Source organism: Pezoporus wallicus, unplaced genomic scaffold (assembly GCF_028554395.1).
Source record: "Pezoporus wallicus isolate ANWC-B61680 ecotype Strahan unplaced genomic scaffold, APGP_CSIRO_Pwel_v1 scaffold_6362, whole genome shotgun sequence".
Lineage (NCBI taxonomy): Eukaryota > Metazoa > Chordata > Aves > Psittaciformes > Psittacidae > Pezoporus > Pezoporus wallicus.
Window position 1 is genome coordinate 2,071,837 of NW_026637663.1, and position 18,944 is coordinate 2,090,780.

At 37.7% G+C, this 18,944-nt stretch overlaps 1 protein-coding gene across 5 annotated transcripts in view; it reads right to left on the reverse strand.

The window, feature by feature from the left end:
• The window catches only part of UTRN (utrophin), a 372,113-nt gene that overhangs the window by 210,111 nt on the left and 143,058 nt on the right, over positions 1 to 18,944 (reverse strand). For 4 of the 5 annotated variants that reach the window (XM_057406865.1, XM_057406866.1, XM_057406864.1 and 1 more), the window contains exons 43-51: positions 18,320 to 18,495; positions 17,013 to 17,148; positions 14,561 to 14,710; positions 12,446 to 12,530; positions 10,672 to 10,877; positions 9,423 to 9,540; positions 6,378 to 6,583; positions 4,800 to 4,954; positions 243 to 432 (exon numbers count right to left, since the gene is read on the reverse strand). In XM_057406865.1, the coding sequence (XP_057262848.1) occupies positions 243 to 432; positions 4,800 to 4,954; positions 6,378 to 6,583; positions 9,423 to 9,540; positions 10,672 to 10,877; positions 12,446 to 12,530; positions 14,561 to 14,710; positions 17,013 to 17,148; positions 18,320 to 18,495 (1,422 nt within the window). Of the gene's footprint in view, positions 1 to 242; positions 433 to 4,799; positions 4,955 to 6,377; positions 6,584 to 9,422; positions 9,541 to 10,671; positions 10,878 to 12,445; positions 12,531 to 14,560; positions 14,711 to 17,012; positions 17,149 to 18,319; positions 18,496 to 18,944 lie in introns of those variants that run through there. The other variant, XM_057406868.1, reaches the window with a different exon arrangement.

Sequence of the window (18,944 nt, forward strand, 5' to 3'; positions counted from 1 at the left end):
TGAATAGAGTCATCCTCCAAGAACACTGAAGAGCCCTCGTTGCCAGAGACACCCATGAAATACATATTTCAAAACTCAGGAAGAAAAATCAGCTTTCTTCACAAATCTGACTTCTAAAATACTGCTTTTTTTAACACCTTCCAATACACTGCAGGTTTCCCCACTCCAGTAGACAGCATTCCTTTATCACATTTGCCATTGAGATAAAGCATGAATAACAACAGTATTATTTAGCTTCTTACCTGCATCTGCTTTCTGAGTTCCCTTATACAGGCACTGTCCTGAGCAATGTTCTCACGCTGGGATGTATCTGCCAGAACATTAACTGTTGTCTCTGCCTCTTGAAGCCACTTGAGAAAGCTCTCCAGATCCTTGTGTGAGGCCTGTATTGTCTTCAGCTCAGTCTCCAAGAAATTCTGCCTATCAACAGCTCTGAAAACACGGAAAGCGTCAGAATATTCCATTACATACATCACAATGGAACTACTAAAACTAAATTTGAAAGTTACCTCTATTAAGAAACTATACATCTATCACAACTTGCTTCCTCATTATTTATATCACTTTTTCTCTGGTTATTATAGCTACAGGCAAATGTTCTGAACTGGTTACGTATATCACGGCCCTTTTTTAAAAAGAGATGTGGAAGAAGCTAAGTTATTAATTAAAAATCTAGCTTCTCCTTTATAAGTGTTATCATCATGAACTTGCGTTAAACCAAATGGTGGAAGTGTTCTTCCCATGTGTGAAAAGCTTGCACTTCCTCATCAACAAAAAACATACAGAGTAAAAACACTGGGGGTCTGGAGGATATTTGCTTCCTTTTCTACAATGAGCAGAAACACTGCACTAAATTTGTAGGAGTTAAAGTGATGAAGGATGAAAAGTCAAATACCTCTTTCTCTCTGCTAAAGGGCAAGACTTCTGACACTATCACTCAAACAAGCAGAATAATACACTGCCTTCGTAACAGTCAAGCAATGCTCAGCATACTTAAATCTAAAAAAAAAAAAGACTGGCAGAATATAGTTCCCATTTTCAATCAATCCAAAAGATATCTGGTTGGTACAGACACAAAAGTTGTTGCTCGTAAGAGGATTTTTTAGGATGTAAAGAACACATTTAAAGCCTTTGGATTATATTGCTGGTAAGCAACTTCAAAAGAGTTCCTAGAAAAACAACCAGATCACATTCTACTGCGTAAGAGGACTGTTTCCTTGTCATTGAAATGAAACTCAGATGGGAAATCGTTTTAGTCAGCAGTTTTAAAAGCTCTGATTAACAATGTTAATTAAAGCATGACAAGCTAAATTTCATCCATTTGAGGCTGTTATTCTGCAGTATCCCTTTTCCCAAAATCAGAAGGAACAAACTGTCCCACACCAGCTCACTGTACAGGAATCCCTAACAGGCTACTATCTAGAATCCTGCTGCAAAGTAAGTAGCTAATTTAATTTAATATCAAGCACTAATAATATTGTAAGAATTCAAGGTGAACATTTAATTTCAAGTACGGCAAGGCCAAAATATTCAGCATTTGATATTTTCCCATAAATTGAACATGTTACTCTAGAGAGGCCCATCAAGCTCGTGCATCCTTTGCCTCCTACTTTCCTCCTAGCCAGGCTGAGCCAACAGTACTACTCAACAGTATTAGGGAATCACTGTGTTTAGAATCACACATTTCAAAAGTAGTTAAAATATTCTTTTTAGAAAAGAAGTTACAGGTGTTCAGTACCATAAAGGATGATGCTTCAAAGCAGGTATTCTGGTTTACTAGAACATCAGAAAAGACAGATATATGGAAAAGCTATTTTCCCCCAGTTCTGCCATGCTTACATTCCTAAGTATTAGCATAACCGACTGAATTTTCTAGAGACTACTTGCAAAAAGACAGTGTTGCAACCCCTGCTTTAGGGGCTTAGGTATTATGTCACTTGTTAATATTTTTTTAATCCAAAATAAGACTGCATGAATCATTCCTGACTTCATGCTTGCCCAAGTTTTAGCTGCTGGTAAATGAATAGCGGGGCAAGAAGCCTTCATTCTTGCTTCTCACTTGAAGCTCTGGAATGCTTCATCCACTCCTGAGAAAAAAGTAATAAATAGCATGCTAGGGATTACAAATGTGTTGATAGATATTGTCCAGAAAAGATAACAAGCACCAGCTCAAAAATCAGAGCATACCAAGGAACTGCAGGAAAAAAAGTAAAGTAAGAGCAGTTATGAGCAATAACTTCAAACCCTTCTCCCTCTGCAGGGATTTTCTTCCCTAGTAGGGGGTTAAGGCCAAAGGTGGAAGAATAGGAATGACAACAGGAAGAATAGACTGGTAATAAAAGCAACCATCATAGAAAAAGAAAAGCCCCAAAGGATGAAACATTGGAAGTGACCCAGATATTCAAGTTTAACTACTGATGTACTTTAGATAGGGATTGAGACAACTTGTACTTTTTAGCTAATAACATTCATTGAAGAATGTCGTCTTCAGCCTAAACTTTTCTCAGACTTTCTGCTTGGTTTAAATTAAAGAATGAAATCCTATTACATTCCTACTGTATCACAGTATTTGACTTAAAGCTGAAAAAACATTCCTTTCACTAAACACATAGTCCAGCAGCATAAATAAACAGACGTACAAGTAATGTTCTAAGACTATATGGGTGCTAAGTATAGCAGTAGCGAGGTAAACTTTTACAAAGCAGACTCAAATACTTTCTTTTCCTTCCAGTGAAGGCTACAAATCTAAAATAGAAAATGATGGAGAATTCTGTGCTACAGATTAACAACTACCGCACGCTTATGAAGATGGCTCAAGTTTTCAAAGATTTCTAATAAAATTAGAACAGCTTCAAAAAATAGAGGGTAATTCCATGATGTAAAAATTTAATGTAAAGAGAACCTGAAAAATCTTTGACAAATGCAGCTAATTACACTTAGCACAGTGATAGTGGAGAACATCTAAGCAGATGCTCTTAGCAAAGACATGTCCAAGAAAAAGAACATTCCAACTCTACTCTTTATGTTTTAGTGGCTCCATTTCAGGTTTCTGTTCCACACGACTAATTTTGCATTTTAAACTAAAAATCTGAAATGCATACAAGTGATCAAAAGAAAGTCAGAAAATAACGTCTGTGACAGTACAAACAGCAACTATAATCCATTACTGAGGCAGAAAAAGCACACAGAATTACTACAGTTTCACCGTGAAACATTAAAACAGAACATAAACAGCCACCAAGCAAAGTATCCAACTTAACACAGTGTCAAGCTGGGGAACTTCAGTCTATTAATGCAATAGTTTTAAAATAAGCTGGTTCAACTTTACAGGTCATGGAATCATAGAATTCTATGGACTCACTCCAACAGGCCCACGTCCCTCTTGTGTTGGGGGTCCCAGAGCTGGACAAAGTACTCCAGGCGTGGTCTCACAAAAGCAGAGTAGAGGGGGAGAATCACCTCCAGGCTTGTTAAGCCTGGAGAAGACAAGACTCCAGGAAGACCTTACAGAAGCCTCTTAGTACCTAAATGGGGCCCACAAAAAATCCAGAGAGAGACTTTTTACAAGGGCATGTGTTGATAGGATAAGGGTGAATGGCTTTAAGATGGCAGAGGGTAAATTTAGATTAGATATAAGGAAAAAAAATTCTTTCTCATGAAGGTGGTGAAACATTGAAGACTGCCCAGAGAAGTTGTGGCTGCCCCACCCCTGGAAGTGTTCAAGGCTAGGGTGGATGTGGCTTGGAGCAACCTGATCTAGTGGAAGGTGTTCCTGCCCACTGGAGGGGGGTTAGAACTATATGAACTTTTAAGGTCCCTTCCAACCCTAACCATTCTGTGATTCTGTGATTCTAGGCAGTTCTCCTCCTCTCATTCACCTGGATACAACATCAACTTTGGAGGCTTTATTACCGAGGATTTTTATTCCCTTAACTGCCATCTCATTACAAAAACAGTTTTCACTTGCACATATATGACAGCCAAAGTCTGTGTATGTGTGCATCTCCCATACGCACAGGATCAATTTTCTTTTCTGTCCCTCTAACCACAAAGCGTATCGTCTTTTAAGCTGCAGGCACTGAGTCAGACACTATTCTAAATGTTAATTGTCTGTCAAATATGATAAAAAATTTCTGAAGAGATTAGGTTACCTTGCAGGAAAAAAATTGATATGCGTAAGGAAATACCATGTTTTAATCAAGACATATTTGCAAGTATGTCCTAAGAGGATGAACAGAAAGCATTAAGTTTCAACTAGTCTCAGTTCCTATAGCTCAAGTATTTTCTAGATGGGAGAGCTAGGACGATCATACTCGGGAACCCGAAGTGCAGGCCCATTCAAGGAAGTGTTCCCATCAGGTGAAAGGCCATAATGAACTAATGTGTTGGAAGACCAAGCTGAATACTTACAGCCTTATTGAAAAGAAAGCACAGCAACAAACTAAAATACATAAAGCATACCAACATCAAGAAACAGGAGAGAAACTCTTTGAAGACACTAGAGAATAATAGCCATGAGCAAACCCAAGACCAAACATGAGAAGTACTTCTTTTTTTTCCCTTAAGAAAAAAAAAACCACCACATGAAAGCAAAGTCATACCAGAAGCCTTTCATGGTGAACCGTGGAAATTTCAATCATCAAAACGCAAAACAGCTTCACTGTAATTGACTAATTATCCACAATAGCTTTAAATGCAGCAGTAAAGCAGACAGAGACTGCAATACACATGCATATTTATAATAGGATACAAGTTTAAGATGGGAACAGCTTACATATAGAGTGAAATCTTCTAATTACCTTTGGTTCAGATTGACCCAACAAGTGTTCATTTGGTCAGTGGTTTCCTTCACCCTCCTTGTGTCATCATCACGATATTCTCGGAGAAGTTTATTTGAAAGATCATTGAATGCAGCTACTGTGATGTCACCTCTATGCAAATCCTGTACTAAAAGCTAAAAAGCAGTTCCAGAATGAGACAGAATAAAATAAAAATCAGACTGTTATTTTTCATGCATTTTATCATATTATAAAGCCCTTCTTTTTGCCTCTGGTTTTGTTTGCATTTTCTTTTTTTAAACAAGAAAACGTGCATATTCTCATTTACAAGAAAAATCTTAAAAAAAAATCTACAGATACTAAGCATCCTGACAATAAACCAATCAAAACACAAATAGGTGAGGAAAAAATACATTTGCCAGAACTGCCAAAGGCTAGGAGAGTCCTCTTCTGTGTTTCACTGGCAACAAAAATAAAAACACTTCCATATTTTTAGTAGCATGCATAAGTTTAAATTATGCTAATAATTATAAAAGCGGCAGCTAAGACTGGCATAAATGAAGTGCACAGCATGAGATTTTAATGTCATTGTTTTGTGGGGTTCTTTGTTTTCAAATGAAGAAAATATATTAGATGTGTTTGCTTACTGTGGCAGGATATTCATAATGTGCTTTGACTTTACAGAATTAAGAACACAAGATTATTTCTAAATGCAAAAATGTATTTGTGTATATGTATGTCCAGTTGTATCTTCTGATCTCCTTACTCCATGTTCAGGCATAGGCCTGTTTTCACTTAAGAAAGCAAGGCAGACCTAATAGTCCATTTTCAGACTTCTACACACGCAAAGAAACACAATAAAAAGCACTCAACTTTACTGTTGTTACTCTCTGCTTCTTTCCGTACCCAGCTGCCCCCCTGTGTTATCTCTTCATTAATATACATATGTGTGTGTGTGCGTGTATACACAAACACTTTTTAAAACCATTATAGCCTGGTTCTAATACTGCAGTTGTAAGAGTCCTAACTTACCGATTTGTCTCTTTAGTTCTCATCCTGTGCCACCTACAGCCTGCCCTTTTTCTGGCAGCCACCAGGACAAAGAACATCAGACTTATTGATTTATCACAGCAGGTTTACTGTGATATGAAAAGCATCAAAGATTGCATGGGATTGAGGAAAAAAAGTGTTGAATAGACCTGGCATCCATCAGAAGTGAAATTCAGAATAATTTTAAATGCCTTGGCCCATTCATTCCAGGATTTACTAAGCTATTGTTAATAGTCTTTTATGAAGCAATACATATTACATTCTGGAACTGGATGATTAAACTTTTATTGTTCTGAGGTTCAAGCTTTTGTATAGTATCACGTATTTGATGCTATACTACACTTATTTCAGCTACACTTACAAAAAGGCACACATGCACATGACACTTGCTTCCCTTCCAGAAGGCTATTCTAAGGAAGTATGACATGTTAAAATAAGAGACAATTTAGAATATATCATCTCCAAAAGAGATAAAATTGCCAAATCAGTAGCATTACACAGACCAAGGAGTCTGGTATGAGGGAAAAAGAGAAGTGTAGATGATCTTACTTTGTTGTCTGAAATCTGTTTGGCAAGCATCTCCTTTGGGGCCTGCATGAGCATACGCAGACGGATCTCACACTGTTCCATGAGGTACTCCATTTCTTGCCTCTGCTCATCCCACTGCATGCTGTCTGTCAGCATGTACTTGAGCTGCTGCTGTCGCACCTCCACGCCATGCTGGGTATTGTCCCACTGGTTCTTCACCTTCTCCACTGTGGAAGACAATAGAGAATATGAAAAAACTAAGGCAAACAAACAAGTAGCCATAACTACCACTTAATTCTCAGGATAGGAGCCAATAATGTAATTCATTATCACACACAGTAGTTTGCATATTCAGTATTTTAGTTTCCCATGAAGTTTACATATTTCACCCAAGCACATTGGGTGCTTGGCTACTTAAGAGGTCAGCATACAGGTAACAACTAATTCTTTCTGGAATAGTTAAAAGGTGTTATTTTACTTTTGATGCACACATATGTGAGAGGCAAATCTGCCATGGCTGCACTACAGAGATACGCCAGCAGCAGGGCTTCAAGGAGCACAATTTTAGGGTGACGGCCATACCAGCAAGTCATCTTTATGCATATGCAACTTAAACCAATACAAAGAAATAAATACTGTCTAGATCTGGATAGCTTTTACAAAGTGAACTAAGTTTTCCAGACCACTGTGTGTTGAAGGCAGTCTAGTGACACCCATGCTACTATTTTAGCCAAAATAGAAAGACTCCTAGTAACCTACTTCAGCACTTCCATTCCACCACAGGTTTCTATTACACAACAGAAGAGAGAAGTTATTGATAACCCCATTTCCTTCAAGTATCCCATTCCTCTCTCAGTAGTTACAATAGATAAAGGTTAAAGCCTGTTTATCAGTCAATAAACAAAGGGTGAAAAAACCTTACAAGAGCCTAGGACAAAAATAGTGTATCAGGGAAGTCTGCCTTCAGAGAGAAGTGAGTAGCATCATACCTTTTTCTTAATATTTACAGACCTAGAAAAAAAGTATATTACTTGAAGGTCTACAGAGGTGGAAACAGGTTTCCCTATGACCTGTCATGACAATTATTAGGAACACATTATATGACAAGAGCTAAAAAGTAAAAAAGTGAATGTAAAAAAGCAAGCAAAAAAAACACTACATCCAATATATTTATCTTACAAGTGAGTACACAATTTTATTAGAAAACTAATACACTTGATACTCAAGTCGCTTCAATCTTCCATAATTTTAACCTTTTATAATTATACGAAGCCATTATGCTTGACCTGCTTGGAAAGATCTCTTAACTTTAACACATTTTAAAATATCCTGCTTAGTTTCACAAGGCTCTCAAAGACTGCAGCAGTAAAGCCCAGTTGTCAGAATAACTATTACTGGAGAACAAATTCAGTAATCTGTGCAATACAAATTCCTCAATTTCAACCCTTAGGCAACTTCTGGATTCATTTTCAGGTGTGACATGGGTCATCCTGAATGAAAACTTAGAAAAAAGCTTCAGTAACCCAACAACAAATAATAATCTGGTTTTCATAAAAAATATAATAAATAAAATAAAGTTGAAAGTTGTTACTGTATTGCATAAAAAAAAAGTATGTTCAAAGGAAACCAGCAGCTGTTGGGAGAGATCAGTGGTTTCCCCAAAATAGCAAAAGCAAAACCAGCAGGAGTAAAAAAAGACTATAACCCTGTGTGCTGGCTAATGAGCAGAGAAAAAGCTCTTCAGTGTGTAGACTCTCCCCACAAAGCTGCGAAGAAAAAATATCCCTGAGAAACAGCTGCCTATAACAGCAACTTGGTTGAAATGGATATTTGATGTTTTTATAGTATTATTAGAGAAAGAATATTCCTTGATATATTTTTCCCAAATAATGGCCAGGTTAACTTTACTCTCTGCTCTGTTGACAGATTCCCCCTCTCTTTAGTCCCCACCAAAACAGGATGGAAAAACAGTGAAACTCTTGGTATAGACAGCATTCAGTGGGTTCAACAGGTAGGCTCCTACTGAAAGTTGTCAGGGTCAAAACCCAGCACTGGACCAGTTACTAGTAAGAAAATTAACTCTATCCCAGCAAAAACTAGCACAGGCACCAGTCTGGTATGATAGGCAGAAAGACTGGAAAGAATCCCTGATGAGACTATGTTTTTAATTCACATTGTCCATGCAGTAATTGGCACAGAGAAATATTGGCATATAGAGAAGCAATTTTTTACACTTAAGGTAGTAAAACACTGGAACAGGCTGCTCAGAGAGGTGACAGATGCCACATCTCTGGAGACATTCACCGTCAGGCTGGATGTGGTTCTGGGCAATGTCATACAGTTGAAGATGCCCCTGCTCACTGCAGAACGGTTGACTATATGACTGCTGAAGGTCTCTTCCAACCCAACTATTCTGTGATTCTGTGATACTGTATTTTCTACTGCATGTATTTTTTAACTGTAGCAACCAGCAAAGCTTAAGAGTCCAAATAACAAATTTTCCTTTATTTGCCAGTCATTACAGTTGTATGTTTTGTTTCCATAAGTACCAGTAAAAAAAAAGTAAAATTCAAAGGGGCTGTGGACCTTTAAACTGGAAGCTCAATTTTCAGATACAGATCAGTGACTTAAAAGCTCTATCAGTGAACAATTTTGAAAGTACATGCACAGTTATAGTCTTAAATTGATAGTCATACTTTTCACTAACTGTCCAGTGCCTCATAGCTCAACAAAAATAAAGATGCACAATTAGTTCCTTTTATTAATAAATAAAAGAAATCCTTATTTCTGGGTCTGTGTCTGTCAAATAACTCAAATTCTTCGTAAGATATTTTGAAATCCCAGCAAAAATATTTACCTTTGTACTCGGAAAAAAAAAGGCCAGTCAAGAAAACAAGTGGCTCATTAGACCGTCAGAGTAAAAGCTATTTATCTCGTAAGTTTTCAGTTTGTTCAATGAAGGCAACTTCAGCTAGGCTCAAAATCAAGAGTTTAACAAGAAGATATGAAGATTATTTTATTGCCATGGAAACGTTGTATTTGCAAACACTGAATAGAGAAACTTACATTTTTCTGTGATCACTGTCCTAATGTCTGAACTGGAAGTTTTATTTTTCAAATTCTGAGCCAGTGTGAAAACAGAATCCAGCTGAGGGTGCCGCTGGTCCAAATCTGCCTTTGTTATCTGTTGAGAATTAGGATACGATTTAAGTACAAAAAGCAGAATTTAGTTAACATCACCTGTATTATTTGTAGATAAAACAAAACACGTATGTGTGACTACAAGTAGATGGCTGTTGCCATCATTATTTTAACCCTTAAACTGTCAAGTTATTATACCACTGCTTTAAAAGCAAAACTGTTCTGAATTATAGTTACTGAAAATCCAGAGGTGAAGGTTAACCTGTACAAACCACACAGTTACCACAGTCATTGCACAATATTTTCCAATATCTATTTTTAACTCTCCTATAACTTGTTTTTCTCTTATCAAGCTCTGATCATTTATATACTGGGGGGAGGGCAAGGTGTAAAGGGAGAGAGAGATGGAGGAGGAAAAAAAACAGAAAGGAACACTCAGACTATATATTATATAAAAACCATAGTTATTTCACTACAGCAGTGTACCAGAAGACCACATTACAAATACAATGCAGTTAGACGAAAGTGTTTCCAAAGCTACTGTACATCAAATTATTCTCTCAAATTCCAGATTATGTTAGACACCTACAGAAACAGTTTAGCATTTGTTTAGCCTGCAGCTTTTACTCTAGAGTCACACGTTAATTGATATCAAGTCAAATAAAATGAACCTACAGCATATATCTCAAATACTGCCCATGGCTCAGCATAGTATGAGCTATCAACAGAAATAAATATTTACATCATAAGCATTCACGGTACAACTGTTAATCATTTTAGTATGTCCCTGGAAATCAGTTCAGTCTAACATCACTACAACAAAACTAATTAGAAACCACTAAAGAGCAGATCATAAAGGTCACCCTCCAAGCAAATATGAAGTTGCCCAAAGGATTCAGCATGAGCTATGTATACATTCCACAAAAGATGTCATTTTCAGGGGGTATTTCCTATGTGCAAAACAAAAAAAAAGGGCAATTCTTAACTCACACAGGAACACAGGAATTAACAGGAAATAGTAGAGAGAAGAGGGGCATTTAAAGTGTAATTTTCAAGTTACGCATTTACTGCAGTTTCTTTTTCCTTTAAACGCATGCAAGTTGTTTACTGAATGTACAAGCTAGTAAAGTATGAGCCAATTTTCCAATCCACTAGCCTTCACAAAAACACATACTTTCATTCGTGCAATAGTCCGATTGATCTCTTCAGTATTTCCCACGGTGACTATATTTGACTTGAGCATCTGGTCAATCAATACCAACCAGTCAGCCAGTTCAGTTGTAGTTTTATCCAGATCAGCAGGTGCAGAAAGTTCCAAAGCCTGCTGAGCCTGAACAGGAATTTCCAATGAAGAAGATACTAGCACCACCTTTTGGATATCTGGAACAGAGTTTGGGGTTTTTGTTGAAAAAAAAGTCATGGCCACGTGTGCAACTGTGGGCATTACAGGTTTTTTTGTGATTCCTTTAAATATACAAAAGCATCTACAGAGAAAGTTCAGCAACATTTGTATTAGAGGCATTTTAAACACCAGAAGGTAACCAGGAATTCCTTTTGTGTTTTTTTTTTTTTTTAAGGCTATGAATTATTTCATTGTATGCCAATAGACCCAAATGATTCAGCCTAACTAAAAAACAAATAAGAAAGCTTGCAAAGGCAAAATGATATTAAATCTAATGGAGTGAAGCTGAACATTCTTTAACACAAAAGGGAACTGACCCTTATCAGACATAAAATTCCAATCCTTTAATTTAAGATAAATGTCTATAATTGTCTCACTCACTTTTGTATTAAACAGCAAAAAGGTTTTCCCCCACTCTTGGCTCAGAAGTCACAAGTAAGCTCAGAATAGCACAAGTCAAGCTACTGCAATAGAATCCTTCATGGACTTGGCAATACTCAACTGTCCTAAGAAGGGACAGATGCCTGCTAGTTCAGCCCCATCCTTTTTTTAACCTGACACTGCAAAAAACTGAAGAATCAGCTGAACAGTAGGATTCACTTCAGAAGCTGTGGTTGGTTGTGTTCCAGTTCTGAGAAAATACTAAGTTAAATCAAGATGAAGCATGAATATTAGACACTTGTCTCAACCAATGAATACAGAAGCTTTACTTAAACACCCTGTTTGAAAGGAAAACAAGCTGAATCAAGGTTTTGAAACGCTTCAACAAAATTTGGCTTTCCGCCTTTAAATAGTTTACCGCTGCTGAATTGAAAAAAAAAAAGTTAATATACTGAAGTTCAAGATGCAAAACCTTTCAGGCAAAGACTGCCTTTTTTTATCTAGTTTTCTAAAAAAAAGAGACTTGGGCATTTTGTTCACACTCTGCTGATCCACCTCCAACAACTTGAAAAGACAGCCAGTGTCAGTGTCTGATACAAGAATGTGTCATATTTAGACGGCTTCCCCTACAAGAATCAGGAAGATAAGTATCTAGCAGATGAGAAAGACCAATCTGAGTCCCTGCTGAGCTGAAAGATGCAGAATGGCCTTTATTTATAGGACTGCAGAGAATCTGCATGTTGGAGATACTTTACAAATAATTTGTTGGGGAAAGCTTCTTGTGGATCTTAATTACTGAACGGCATGACAAGGCACAAATCTGCAGGCTGTCACAAACATAGCTATTTTGGGTTTTAATCTGCTCCTGGTACACTGGGTTCCAGAGGAGGAGGCCTGAGCTTTATAAAAAATTCCCCCATTTCAAGACTCTTACAGAATCCCAAAGGACTCTCCCAGTCCTGACCTGTAGGGCAACTTTTTCCCTAACCAAATGTTTCCTTCTTTCTCCCACAGTAATGTGAAGGTAGCCCAAGTACAGCGATGGACACCATTTCCTATTTCTGCTTGTCTAAGTTCATGAGGAAGGTTTTCCTTTTTGGATTACTTTTGACCGCAAATGGGATTAAACTCAATGCATTTAAACACAACAGAACTGGTCACTCACCAGAAGGCTTTGTCTGTGTAACAAGACAAGACTGCCCAACAAATGCCTCCAATTCTCTCACTCTGGCAGGCACTTCTCTGAACACCTGCAGTCAAGCAGAGAGGAATAAAAAACAGTAAGACAAGCTATAGTAAAAGCAAAATGCCATCGCTTTCTAGAAGACAAAATATTCTACACCATGCTAGCTACAATGCCAAGATATATATCAAAGACTTCTTTTAAGGTATCATTTAAAAACAATAAAGATGCCAAGAGGTACTCAAAACTGTTATTTCAGTACATTCCAGTGTCTTACCTAAATCAGGGAGAGAAATAAATGAACAGTTGTAGACAGGTTTACATGTTTTTTACTGCCTAAGCTTCAAAGCTGTGTCTCATTATTTGAGTACATTTTGAAGGAGACATGACACAAAGCATGATTTGTGGTCAGTGACAGGGAAGTAGATAAACACAGAATTAATTTTAAAAGAAAATACACTAAACTCTTGTAATAAAGACAAATTTTCCTAATTTGCTTTTTAAAAGGTTTTAAAAGGCATTGATGGAAATGTAATAAACAAAGGGGGGGGAATCCCTATTTTCATGGCTGAGTAGGTTAAAACAGATGTTTTTCTTTCCCTGAGCAAACAAAAAATCCTTTCCCCAACAAATTGCTACCACTCTGATCCATAATACAATCCCAATAATGCTGTTCAGTTTTCACTTAAATCTCCAGGCTCTACTGGATAAAAAGCATCTGGTTTAACTCCAAACAATGAGGAGTTTTCCTATACTTGCAATGAGATTGAATACTAAAGCTTCTATTTTACAGCAGTTATACTGAAGAAGAATCCTAGACACAATTGATAAGATTTTTTTATCCAAGATTTAACACATCTTCATTTGTTTTCCTCTTAACTGCTGCAAATCATAGAATCATAGAATAGTTAGGGTTGGAAAGGACCTTAAGATCATCCAGTTCCAACCCCCCTGCCATGGGCAGGGACACCTCACACTAAACCATCTCACCCAGGGCCTCGTCCAACCTGGTCTTGAACACTGCCAGGGATGGAGCATTCACAACTTCTTTTGGCAACCCATTCCAGTGCCTCACCACCCTAACAGTAAAGAACTTCTTCCTTATATCCAATCTAAACTTCCCCTGTTTAAGTTTTAACCCATCACCCCTTGTCCTGTCACTACAGTCTCTAATGAAGAGTCCCTCCCCAGCAGGGAGGCCCCCTTCAGATACTGGAAGGCTTCTATGAGGTCTCCACGCAGCCTTCTCTTCTCCAGGCTCAACAGCCCCAACTTCCTCAGCCTGTCTTCATACGGGAGGTGCTCCAGTCCCCTGATCATCCTCGTGGCCCTCCTCTGGACTTGTTCCAACAGTTCCATGTCCTTTTTATGTTGAGGGCACCAGAACTGCACACAATACTCCAGGTGAGGTCTCATGAGAACAGAGTAGAGGGGCAGGATCACCTCCTTCGACCTGCTGGTCATGCTCCTTTTGATGCAGCACAGGATACAGTTGGCTTTCTGGGCTGCGAGCGCACACTGCTGGCTCATGTTCATTTTCTCATCAACCAACACCCCCAAGTCCTTCTCCTCAGGGCTGCTCTGAATCTCTTCTCTGCCCAACCTGTAGCTGTGCCTGGGGTTGCTCCGACCCACGTGTAGGACCTTGCACTTGTCATGGTTAAACTTCATGAGGTTGGCATCAGCCCACCTCACAAGCGTGTCAAGGTCCCTCTGGATGGCATTCCTTCCCTCCAGCGTATCAACCGAACCACACAGCTTTCCTATACAGCTCAGATTTACTGCGATTCTCAGTTTCAAATTAAGACATTACTGTTTGCTTCACCTGAAATATTTTTGATCCAGCTGTTTAAAAGAAAACCAATACAAACAAAAACAATCAAAAGACCCTAACGTAGTTAAACTTACTCATTCTGATGGAAAAATGTCCACCAGTGTTTCACGTAGACATAGATTGGGGTACCTTTCCTGACTGTGCCTGCACGGCTTCCAAGACATTTTATATACATGCCACAGATACATGTAAAGGGTAACAACCATTCCAAGTACACTATGGTATTTTTAACTTCAGATACTCAGTGTTGAAGAAATGCACACCTTATTCCATCTCACATTGAGGGACTGCAGGCAATTGGAAAGTTTGTCTTTTTCCTGAAGATCAACCTCTTTATCCAAAAGTACTTCAGGTTCAGTTCTATTCAGCCATTCCAGTTTCTCTCCCTGTACTTCCATTTCTTCACTTAAGACCTAAAAAGGGTAGAAAAGTTTTAGACTGAAGCAAAATGTGTATATGCTTAAGTAGGGGAGGAGTTTTACTTTACCTCCAAACATTTAGAAATCTCCCTGGAAATACATACCAGAAAAGCTTCTATTTCAGTTTCTGTGCTCTATCTAGAAATTACTAAAACATTTCTTCAAATATCAACATTTATTGCTAACTGGAAAAATCCACGAAACTGCAAATAGCCAAGGTACCTATATAGCTTCACATCATGCACGCTGATTCTTATCTCACAAGATGCTTCTGTTTGATCAATTCTGGACGTACCATACATATCCAAAAAAGGCAACACATTGTCCATCATAACTGCTGCCTGCATTCGTTTTTAAAAGAAATTAATGACTAAGGGCCTACTTCTGACATGCATTATACAAATACATGGTAGATCACTACAAGATTCTTTTTCTTAAGGAAATATACTCTAAAGGTATTTAAGAACTAAACATAATTTTACAACTTCATTTTGATCAATGTCCCACTGCCTTCTTTCTCTTTGAACATGAAAGTGCAGGCAAGGTCCTGCATAAGAAAAATAAAAGCTTATGCTTGCATTCTCACTGACTTTAAATCAACTGCAGTATTATTTGCCCACAGACCACATGTACTGTGGAGTAGGAATCACAGATTTTGTTTTTAAACCCCTAGAATTAAAATATTTACAATAGCAAGTATACATCATGTTTATCCACCCCACTGTTTTCACTAATATCTGTTACACAAGTACTATGGAGGTGTGCATAGGAAAGTGACAGGAACAGAAGCCTGGAAAGCAGATCAATGAACAAAGGAGCTTGCTACAATAAGCACTTTACCAAATAGTGCCTTTACTAAATTTTCAAAGGTCTACCTTTAAAAGGACTTTTCGAAACAAAGAATCACTGAATGGCTTGAGTTGGAAAGGACCTTAAGGATCACCTAGGTTCCAATCCCCTGCCATGGACATGGACACCTTCCACTAGACCAGGTTGCTCAAAGCCCCATCCAACCAGCATGTTATATCCTTTTTAATAGGAGACTGCTCCAGAAACTACTTAGAAATCTCCTTCTCATTCCCAGACTATTTATTGCTAACTGATCAGTTAACATCTGTATTCCTACTTCCCCAACACCACCCTTTAATAATAGCACACCTTCCCTACACTTCCTTATTCACATCATCATACCCCTTCTCACTGTTCTTTGACTAGAAAAAAAGTAAGCTGAGTTTCTTTGCAGATGAATTCTTCACCCTTCTGAACATCCCAGCAATCTCACTCAGTACCTGTTCTATTTCAAACTTACTTTTCCTTAATGTACATAGCCAAAATTGCACAGATGTTCATGCTTTTGCAGGGCCAAAAGGGTACCTAATTCCCTGCCAGTGTTTCTCTAGCAAATTCTGCTTCTCTTCCCCTTACTCCAGTTTTACCTTTCACTTCAGGCATCTATATTAAGGCATACGACAAGAAAAATTAAACTTTTATCACAGGCAGCAAATGCTCAACTGACACCAGTCAATTTGTTTAGGTACACACAACTTCAACAACTCTGTAAAGTTGTTGAAGTTGCAAGATTCCAGAGCTGTTGGATGTTCAAGCCTTTCCAGCTGATTTGGTGGTTTGGGTTTTTTTTGCTTGTTTTTTGGTTCTTTGGTTTTAATTTACTTACTCAATTTACAAAAAAAATGGATTGATTATTCCTTCCATTTTTTTTAGGATTCCAGAAACATTGCCTTTCACACATTCTACAAGCCAAAGATATTTTGTTGTCAAAGCTAGACACAAAATTAAATGGGAAAATACACATGTATATATGCACCCAACTCCCCTGAAATGACCATACCCGCTATGTTTATAAAGCAGGTTAAACAAAATCTTAGACATGTAACAAAGGATTAAAGTAGCCCAGTAAATGGGACAATGAAGCTTAAAATGCTAAGTAAGCACATCAGCTTTTGGCTAAAGTCTTGACAACTATAAAGTTGACCTGGGGACATAATCTTGAGTGCGATTCATCTTACTAAATTTTATTAGTAGTACATGTATTTTTCATTTTCTGATTACTAGCTACTAGCTTCTGCCTAGATAACATACTTATCAACTCAACCCAACTTCATTTTGAAATGCCACTTGCCTGTGTGAGTTCTCTCACAAAACTGTCTTCTACAACCATAATATTTATATTTTTTTGGCAATTTATGATGTGAAAATTCCCCTCCCAGTAACCACATTCTGATGCTTTGCACAAGACATACATGTGTCTACACATACACACACTAATCAGTCTTGCCTGTAATTCTTGCAAGTTTTCTTCATGGTCGAACATAGATCTTGTGTCCAGCACATTTTCTACATTTTCCAACCAGCAACGCAGCTCATCAAGCTTCTTTCTGTACTCTGTCAGCTGCTGATTCTCTCCTTTTAGCCTTAAAAAGGAGAGCAAAAAGCCCACATGTGTTTCTGCAGTGAATACAGCACACCAGTCCTACATTACTTCTGATGCAGCAGTTGTGTTTTCAGTGATTGGAGCCTTTTAAAGAATTCATTTTGGTAGACAAAAGGATTCTATAGTCATCATTAAAATGCAAGACACTTGCAAATTAATACTACAACCTTAAAAATAGACAAATTTAAGGTCCAAAAAAAAAAAAAAAAATCACAAAATAGACTTTTAAAAGACTGCAGAAAACATTAAACATGAGAGTAATGACACCACCTTCAGGCCTAATCACTGTAAGCCACTTTTCATGGTTTAACCCAGAACACCACTATAAGACCACTGTTAGTGACAGCATTAGAAACACCCCCAAACCCTCAAAGGAAAAAATTTCATAAAACCACACAAATCTTTAATGGAACTTCTCAAACTAAGCAATTAAGAAAAATCTTATTGCACTTCTAAATGTATCAGGAGATGTTAAAAATGTATAATTATATAAATAGTCTCCAAAAGCCCCTATTAGTTCCAGAGATTTATCCTTATTATATTTTTTTAGTGGTAAGAACAGAGAGGGGGATCTTATACTCCCAGATATGCTAAAAATTGGATATATTGAAAGTTTATCTCAGAGAACCTTGTTCTTTGATCTTCTGAACTAAATTTAAGGCTACATCAAAATGTATTTTCGTTTAGAAAATCAGATGGATTAAATCATTGCAAACACAGACACAAAGGTCTTAATTTTTAGTATTGTGGAAATCCAAGAACAGCACAAGTGTTTCAATTTGTGTACCTCTGACAATGCAAAAACAGACATCAAGGTAATATACTTACAGTTCAGCTTCAGCCAGAGAAAGCTGAGCATTTCTTCCTTTAAAAATCTGGTTTAGCAATAAAATGATTTTAAAAACAAAGAAAAATTGTAGGAAAATAAGTTTTGTGGTTGTCATTTGGTGGGTTGCATTAAAAACAGTCTCACTAAGCAGTCAGCTGCAGGTGCATTTATGAGAAATCAGGTCTAGAAGACAGTTCAAAACATAGCTCTCAATTCAGATTAATGATGGCACACAATAAATGCACTGTCTCCCACAGTCTTCTAAATGAGATTCTCCTCATTCGATCTGGTCAGACATCCAAATTTCCGATTAATTTCTTACCTCTGTTGTCTATCCATGACCTCCATGGTGATTGCTTTCCAGCGTCTATTCAGTCCTGCCAGCTTCTCCTGTAGGAAGGTCCCATCTGTAGCAGACAGTTTCTGTATGATCCCTTCCCCAGTTCTGTTCAATGCTGAAACACTGGTCTGATGGCTGCTGACTCCGTCTTCAAGTTCCTGTCAGAAACATAAAAGCCACATAGAATTTTTTTTCCTGACCTAAAGTGACTTTGATCTGTGGCTCATAATATGCAGGATGAATCTTGGGTGCGTATTATTTTACTAAAACAGGCACTTAACGACATCTTACTTAAAATTGGATGCTGTTGATTTAAGTTATTAAGATTCTGTTGTTGAATCTAGTTCAATTTTCTAATGTGCCACAGAAAGATAATGACATAGAATAGGCTGCTGGATGCTACTTAGGATCATAAGAATTCATTCAAATCATCAGTGCTAGAATCCACACTCATGTTTGATTCCTTTCCCCTTAAAGCACAACACTTTCTGGATGGTATGACTCTTTTTAAAGTTCTTCTCAAAACCTATGCCCCTGACTATCTGCACCTCACCAGTATTTCTGCTAGAATAACTATGGCTATGCTGCCACAGTCCCACACATCACA